Below are 8987 nucleotides of genomic sequence, written 5' to 3' on the forward strand. Positions count from 1 at the left end.
AGATATTTATAGTTTTCCAATGGTTTGGAGTGATAGGGTGCTGGAATTCCACAGTATAAATGGGAATTTGATACATGAAAGATGAAGATGTGTTGCAATTTTATAAATGAAGGTAACTTGAAGTTTCGATTACAAAGAAAGTTTCCACGTGCCAGCAATTGCTTCTACTTAAAAAAGACGCGTTGTATAGAAAGAAGGCCAACAGAAGTATTAAACACCGATGAAACCATATAAATCCAAAGAAAATGCAAAAAAAAACTGGAGCAGTCTATGAAGCACAGCTAACTGCAGTATTAGTAGCAGCCATGCCACATAAACTGACGGTGAAAAGGAGAACAACAATGCAGATAATCGGAAACTAACTGAACTCTAGTCATCATAAATTTAGTGTAGCAAGTAAAAAAGTTTCTAAAGTGTTTTTAAAGCTATAGTAACTGTGGAGATCATGCCTGTAAAGATTGAAGCGGAAAGCTTGCACCGGCAGAGAATGCCTGTCTTAACCAGGATGGAGAGGATAGAGTGGATAGTGGAAAAGGGGGTCTAGGTTTCTTTGATGAACATCTTTTATAGAAATGGTTCAGTAAGCAGACTAAACAATCACCTGACAAGATATGGGAACACAGTAACAAAAATAGAAACATAATTTAACAGATTTCCAAGCAAAAACTAATAAAAATTTATGTACTAGCGTTATATAGGATTTTTTACTGCGTTTTACATAACCGAAACAACCAACCCGCCAACTAATCCGACAAGCACACAGCAGCACCTCACTCGATAAAGAAAATTACCTTTTTTAACACTTGCACCATACTCAAGCTACTAAACCAGCAACCAAGACCACAGACAAGAAGTACAAATATAATACGCCTGGGAATCCAGCGCGCAGGTCTGACATAAGCACAGAAACAAGAGGTAAACAAAGCTTGAAGTATACTGGGTCGAAGGTTCACCATCAAAGATGCCCGATAAGGGGAAAGCATTAGTCCTACTAGCGATCGTCTCAACCCTGAAAGTAACAGCTAATCCCGCCGCCGGCAGCAATGCCGCAAGCTATATGGCCACATGCGGGTTGCTACTAGCTGCAACAAAGGAGCCGGCAATCGAAAACATCGAAGACACATGGACCGCCATCCACAAAAAAATTCTGCAAGCAAACATGTCGGCAGCACCGGCGGAATGGCGCACACAATTCCTCAAAGAGAACAACAAAGCACAGGAATGGGACCCCAACGGCAAAACAAAAGGCAAACCATCTGAATGGGCCCAACAATGGCAGCCATGGGCAGAGCAAGCAGAAGCAATAGCTGGAGAGTCGGACGCCGAGGCTAAAGCCAAAATTGCGGCACTACAGGCATTAAAGGGGGCCGCCAGGAAGGTAGCACAACTGGAGCTGGCAGCGTTGATAAACCGAACGGAAAAAATAGTGGCAAAGTTAAACGCCATCAAAAACAAAGATCAAAAACCTCGAAAACAGCAAGTAAAAGAGTTGCTAAAAACAGCACTATACGGACAGTCCGACGGCCTGAGCGAATTCGAAAAAGACGACGGCAAAGCAACGGGAAACCGGGCAAGAACAATGTGCAGAGACGGAGCAAAAGTGGACAATCAGGAGACGCTAGCAGACGTGATGCTTTGCCTCTGCGTCGATGGCAGCGGATCAGCACCAACCGGCACTCAAAAGGTATGCGCCGACAAAATACACAACCACGTCGGTCACAAATTTCCCCTCACAACAAACGGTCAGCTCAAAACTGTCTTTGATGAGCTGAAAAAAGGCTGCGGGAAACCAGGGGATAGCAAAACGACGGCAGCGGAAATACGGGCAGCAATAATAAAGATCCGGTCGCAAATCACGATAAAAGACAACGACGGCTACCTAGGCAAGTACGACACGAACGGCGATTGCGACGGAACATCAGGCAGCGGCTTTTGTGTAAAATACGTCAACTATGCATTAGGGACAAACGCACCATACGATAAGATTGGCTGGGTGCTAAACGCAGAAAAGGCGGCTGAATTAATTGAAGAGACTGCGCGAGAAATAAAAACCACTGAGACCCTAACATCCGTACTTGAAACTCTTGAACAAGAGGCGTGGACAATAGCACACCGTGCTGCGATCCTGACAGAGCACAAAGCAGTGGAATCCAGTATACAACCAGTAAGCGTGCAAAAAGAGGCTCAAAGCAAAAAATGTTCACAATACCATAACAATGAAACCCATTGCCCAACATTCTCTTGCGAATATGATAAAATTAAAAAGGAATGCAAAGCTAAACTAGGAACAGAAAACACAGAAACAGCAGCAGGAGCAAGTGGGTGTGCATGGCACAGCACTGATAAAACTGCTTGTGAAAATGACAAAACAGGCGAAAAGCAAAATTGCGCATGGAGGAAGGGTAAACATGGTCAATATGACAAAGATACAGAAAGGTGCAGAAATGATATTTTCTTCTAAATAAAAATCAGATGTAATTTTTGTTTTTTTATGTGCTTTCTATTTTAAAAATTCTAAAATTTTAAAGAATATTGCTAACTTTATAAAATTTTGACATTTACTAAAGCTTGATATATTTTAACACTATTGTAAAACTTTTGAGAAATCTATAATCTTTAAAAACATAAATATCTGAAAATTTGATATGAAAAAACACAAAGGTCAAAGTGTTAAGGTGATATGGTATAAAAAAATAGTGGTATTATGAAAATTTGACATTTTGTTTATTTGTTCTTGTTAATTTTATTTTATGGCTACTAATCATGGTTATAACAGTGGTGATAATGATTGGAGTGTGTTGCAAGTGTGTGTATACGAATATTATAATAAGAGTAGGATGAAGACAATAAGTACGGACAAAAGAGAATCAGCTAAGACAACTTAAATGGTGAAATAACAGTAAGTGAGCGATTAAGAATAGAAGGGAGTGACTAGATATACTATTATATAAGAAAATGTTGAGAAAGGAAGTACTTTAGGTTTTCAAATGCAAAAAGGACAAAGGACCGTTATGTTAAATGATAAAGAATTTATTATCATGAAGATGACCAGCAGACTGGCCATACCACAAAGTACTTACCCCTTAGTGCGCACTGAAAGCAAAAGAAGAAGCTGGATCCGAAGAACGAGTGAAGTCGAATATGAACGCAAGAAGTATACGTGTATATAAGTCAGCGAATGTTGTCTATCAACCGAAGGAAATCAGTGGTTATACGCAACAAATTCCGTGTTGGTATTCTGGTTGAAGATTATGACAATCGATAGAACAAGTAATCCACGCAAAAGTAGTTTCTGACGACAATCCAATGGCACTTATTAACAAAACTAAAGCAATAGGAAAGACATTTTCTGATACAAAGGTTCCTACCCGTAAACTGTTCTGGACCCAAAACCAGCACAGTCTGAGCCAGAAATAGAATAGAAATTGGATCCGTAAAAAAAACCGTTGTTGCTGTATTATTCCAGTACCAACAGATATAGGTGAAACTGTAGAAAAAGAATGGATTAAAATCGGAAAGGGGTGAAAATCAAAAATATATAGAGAGGTTTAACAACTATATATAGAAAAAAGATACCTGCAACACACTTAGAATAAAGAGGTAATTTAATAGGCAGCTGCGGTTTAGCAGTATATCAGAAGGAACTCAAGAGGGATTATAGCCAGAAATTTTAGCAGACTCATAAAAAACTGATTAAAATAGCCGTGATAATAAAGTAATCGGCATAGTATAAAACCCAAACTCGCAAAGACGAAGTGTTTTTTGCGTTACTGCAACTGCAGTAACGAACACGCGAAGTAATGCTGGCTTCATGGTATTCAAAATGTTTAAATTTTTTAAAATAGTTCATATAGAGAGATACAAAATACATTCTAACACAGAGAGTATCGCACCGCCAAGCAAACATTGTCTGACAAACTGACATCTCACCCACAAAGAGTAATAAAAACTCTATTTTTTTCTTAAGTTTTAAGCAGTCCAATAAGCAAATGAAACAAGCGCGCAAACAGTCCTTGCAAATAAACATACTTGTAAAGTTGCTTTGCATCGTTTGCGGGACAACGGTATTCGCAGACAAGCATGCGCTAAAGGAGAAGACCGCAGAAACTTTGTGCCAGTTCTCAGGAGCAGCAAAGGCCGCCGCAAAAACTATAGCGACAAAGATGGCCTCAGCACAATCGAGACTGGAAGAGTATCGCAAACTACAAATGTCGTTAACTTTGCTGGCGGCAACATACCCCAAGTACGCCACGGGCTGTCAACTCCTAGCGGCTTATGCAGCCTACAAGGCGGAGCAGGTAACCGTTCTGACAAAAGCGCTCGCAAGCAAAGGACCACTCGCAGCGGCGACAGCGGCGTGCAGCGCTTGCCGCATAGATGAATTGTTTTTCACTCTACACGACCCAGTAGGCGTCAGCTCGCGCACATCCAAGACCTGCATAGACCCAACAAGTGGCGGAAGCTTTGGCAACAACGCGTTCGCAGGGTGCAAAATAACCGACTTCGAGGCAACCCAAGACACGTCAGCAGGTGTAGACGTAACGGCAATGCCGTGGCCGGCGGGAGGAGACTATTTCACAAACACAAAAGACTGCGATTTCTTCAAGAACGCGCTAGACAACAGAGTAGGCGAAGCAATAACAGACAGCAAACTGACAGCCGCCGGCGGGATAATAACAATAACCAAAGGCAGCGACATAACAGACGCAGGGCTACAAGCAGACAAAACCAAAGTAGGACACGTGCACGAGGCTATAAAGCAGACCGAAAAGATTAAAACAGCGATGGCGCAAAGCCTGCCCCCACCACTAGGCACGGCAGACGACATCCAACATTTCCTAAACGGCCCAGCAGAAACAGAGCTAGCCGAAATAGACAAAATCATAAGCGGTGCGAACGAAGCAAAAGACCAAGCAAAAATGAAATTGACGATAGACACGTTGTTCGGAGCGAAAGCGGACGACAAAAACCGGCCCTTTACAAAATTATTAACAACGGAAGCCTACAGCTACAAGCAAGACGGAGGTAACAAGAAAGTAAAGCTTCTTGAATTAACAGAAACTGAAACAACAAAACAAGCTGTAGCACAGATCATGATCCTGAACAAACAGGCGGCCGACAAAACTGAATGCCAAGCAGCCGTAATCACCAAAAGCAAACCAGAGGAAGTTTGCAATGCGATAGGGGATGAAGATGCAAAGAAATGCAATGAAACTAAAAACTGCCATTTTGTGGATAAAAATGATAAGGGAAAAAAGTGCACACTGAAAAAGGATGTGAAAGAAAAACAAGAAAAAGCATCCCAAACGGCAGGACAAGATGGGAAACCTGCATCAGACAGGTGCACAAGACACACTAAAAAAGAAGAATGCGAGGCAGAAAACAAGAATGTCAAAGCAGGTGAAAAAGCTAATTGCAGATGGATAGAAGAAAAGTGAAAAGATTTCAGTTTTTTCTTCCATAAGAAATTGATTATGATTGCTGCTATTTTTGTAAGTTCGGTAGAATTTTAGCATTATAAGGATTTTTTACTCATCTTTGTGATATTTATCAATTTTATAAAACTTTTATAAATTTTGATATGTTTTAACGCTTTCTGATAAAACAATGTAAATTTTAAAAAATAGAAAATATAAAATATCTAATAATTTAGTAAAATTCGCATAAACGTTGCATATGTGTGCAAGATAGTTGAAGGATATGGCATGAAAATGATTAGTATTCTAATTATGTGTACTTCATAGAAATTAGTTAGAGGTGTATTAGTAATATTATAAGCAACGATGATATTGATGTGAAAGTGTTGTGAGTGTGTGTATATACGAATACTATAATAAGAGCAGTAACAATAATAATGGTGATAATAATGATAATAATAATAATAGGATAGTGTTGTGAGTATGTATATACGAATATTATAGTGAGAGAATTGTGAGTGTGTATATACAAATATTATAATAAGCAAGAGATAAAAACTACAAATGCGGTTATATTAAATGAGCTTAAAGCAATATCAAAGGTGCAATGCAAGTAAATGTGTGAATTAGTGTGCTAGTCAGCGAGTGAGTAAGATTGAGAGAACTCGGGCTACGCTATTAAAGGATATGGAATATAGAGTGTGCGCAGTCCCAACCGCAAATATACGGCGCCGGCCGGTGGGCCGCAAGCCCATGATATACAGACAGAGCCTAATGTACAAGTAAAATGGCGTCACTACGATATCAACAGAAGAGGAAGAAGAAGATGCAAAAAGAAAATACATCAGGGAGACGAGTAGACGGTAACATCACTCCGTATTTACCGCAAAAAAGTATAAATATTTATGTGTAAATGGTAACCACCGTAGTTTAAATATAATAGTGCTTACTAACATCCAGTGTTGAAAAAAGCAAACAACAGCAGCTAAAACGGTAGCAACAAAAAACCCAATGAAGAGAGTTCCAAAAGAGAATGCACCCCAACACCCAAATCTAAAAACATCAATAGAAAATGCAGACCACTAGTGTTGAAAGACTTGCAGGAAGAAATTTTCCACAAAAAAAAAGCAAAATAATCGTTTACAAAATCAAAAAATACTGATCTACCATTGCAGCGCAGGCACTTACAAAGAGCAATAGGTGAACAGTAGACAGCAGCCAGCACTAGATTCGAAAACCTTCAGTCAAAGTTAGCTCCAAAATAAACTAATTTATTACTTTAAAAAATACACATTTTGTTTATATTATCGTTAATATAAGTGCTATTCAACACAGAAAAGAACGAAGAAGAGAATAATAAACTTATATACAATGCGAGGTTGCGGAAATGACAGCTTAGTAAGAGTCTCTGGTTCAAAAAAATCATCGGGGACGAAACAAGGTAGAAAGCAAAAAACATCAAAAATAAAGATCAATAAAGTACAGCTAACACGAAAAAACACTAGAAGATTTAGCAGACGCAGCAGAAAACACGCCGCGGTTCATCCAGGTTTCTACTATCACCAGCGTGACACGTACTTGCCCAACCTTCGTCTAACTTTGAGCCACAAAGGAAACAATACAACGATGGAGAAACAACTGTACGCCTTGGCCGTGGCAATTCTCATTGTTTGGCGGCCGGGCAGCGAAGCAAACGACGCCGCAGCGCAAGCGATCAGCGATGTATGCAAGGAAAACGACTACCTTTGCAAAATAGCAGAACCAGCTGCTGAAAAATTAAACCCAATAAAAGCAGCGCTAGGGCAACTTAAACAGCAACGGATGCACTACCAGATAGCAGCGGCCGCGGAGCGAGACCCAAAACGGCGGTGCTTGCTAGTGGCGTTGTGCATGCGATCAGAGGGAAAGATATCAGAGGCCGAATCACAGATAGAAGTGGCGGAGCCAATAGTAAACCAGCTTCTCACGGCAATCGCTAGACAACGCGGCGTCATTGCGGCAGCAGCAGAGGCGACTAAATTGCAGATAGCCGATGCAGCTGCCGGGCACGACGCCCACAGTGGTGGGGGCACCACAGTAGGGCTAAACTTCGCAGCCCAAAGCAAGCAAACAAGCAAGTGCACAATAACAAAAGAAACCGACACCCCAAACTTCGCAACACAGCCAAACTTCGAGCAACTAACGGAACTAAAGCTGACAGCGGAAACTGACATAGGCAAGCACCTTCCAACAGCCAAAGCGACAATAACCTCCAGTGGCAGCTGCAGCAGCGGCAGCGGAAAACAGCACATAGCTCAGGCCTTAGCAAGCTGCCAACTAGCGGTGGGGTCAACAACGGACTGGGCCTACACATCAATGTCCGAACATTCATCATCAGCAGCCACCAAGCTGTACAAAGGTGATCAGCGGAACCAGGGTTGTGCAGAAGAACTGGACGACAGCAAAATACAAGATGACAGCCAAAAGAAGCTGGCAAAGGCCATCTGTAATTACCTTAAACTGAATGTAAAAACACCGACACCTCTTGCCAAAGAGAGCAGCGAAACCCTCGCAGTAGAACCCATAGTACTGAAAACAGTAAGGAACTGTGACCCTGACTTCGCGACAATAGAGAACGCGTTGGACAGCAGCAGAAATAAAGTTTTGAAAGATTATATAACTGACGCATATACAAGAAGCCAGGAAATTTCGCAAAGAAGTTCATAGCCAATGTGGGTGACACCGACGTTACAACCCGGCTGACGAAAACGCAGGAAACGCAGAAGATCACGGCTTTAGCTACTACAACGGCGCTGGCCGCAACGTTGGGCCACTTGGAAGCCCAAGGAATAAAGAGGAAACTGGAAGTAGTAACAAAGAAAAATACAGTAGCCACTCTAGAAGTGGCTGCCAAAAAGGCAATAGATTGCAAAGGCGAAACAGACGAAACTAAATGCAACAATAAGGATGGTTGTTAATTCAAAGATGGAAAGTGCAAGGCTAAAGTAACAGGGACTAATGATAAAACCACAAACAGCACAGGAAGCAATACTGTTGTCATTCATAAGACCCCTCTTTTTCTTGCATTTTTTATTGTATAATTAAGTTTCTAATAGAATTTTGCTTAATAATATGAAATTTATAAAATTTTCTATTTATATATATTGTAACACTTTGGTAAAAACTTTTCAAAATGTAAAATATGAAATATATAGTATGATAGTGGTTGTAGGTGCAAAATAGTACGGTAAAATAGTATAAAAAATGAGTGACATTCTAATCTAGGGTTTTGTTTACTTTCATTTTATGGAAGCTAGTTAATGTTATGACAGTACAAGTTACAGTAATAATGAAGATAAGGAGAGTAAGATAGTAGTAGTAATAATATTGGTGGTGTAATAGTGTTGTGAGTGTGTATACTAATGTTAAACCAGCGTGGCGGTGAAGAAAAAAATTACAAAAAAGTAGAAGCACTTACAACAATAGCAGAGCTGTAAGAGGAGTAAGTAAGTGAGAGGTGGGTAGGATAGTGAAAGGGAGAAATTTTGAAGGAAGATAGAATATGTGCATTTTCAAACGCAATGGGGGATA

At 40.5% G+C, this 8987-nt stretch overlaps 1 protein-coding gene and 2 pseudogenes across 3 annotated transcripts; all 3 read left to right on the plus strand.

Annotated features, from left to right (window-relative positions):
• Positions 1-961: 961 nt before the first annotated feature.
• TEOVI_000654400 (Trypanosomal VSG domain containing protein, putative) lies at positions 962-2461 on the plus strand (the record flags this gene model as incomplete). The annotated part of the gene is made up of 1 exon (XM_067221914.1): positions 962-2461. The coding sequence occupies one exon, from the start codon at positions 962-964 to the stop codon at positions 2459-2461; it is 1500 nt and encodes a 499-aa protein (XP_067078015.1).
• Positions 2462-4073: 1612 nt separating this feature from the next.
• On the plus strand, positions 4074-5468 carry TEOVI_000654500:pseudogene (annotated as a pseudogene). The gene has a single exon. A coding segment is annotated over exon 1 (1395 nt).
• A 1635-nt stretch (positions 5469-7103) lies between these two features.
• On the plus strand, positions 7104-8497 carry TEOVI_000654600:pseudogene (annotated as a pseudogene). The gene is given in 2 exon segments: positions 7104-8102; positions 8105-8497. Coding segments are annotated over 2 exon segments (1392 nt in total).
• Positions 8498-8987: the final 490 nt, after the last annotated feature.

The sequence above is a fragment of the Trypanosoma equiperdum genome (assembly GCF_001457755.1).
Source record: "Trypanosoma equiperdum strain OVI genome assembly, contig: ctg_1518, whole genome shotgun sequence".
NCBI classification, from domain to species: Eukaryota; Euglenozoa; class Kinetoplastea; order Trypanosomatida; family Trypanosomatidae; genus Trypanosoma; species Trypanosoma equiperdum.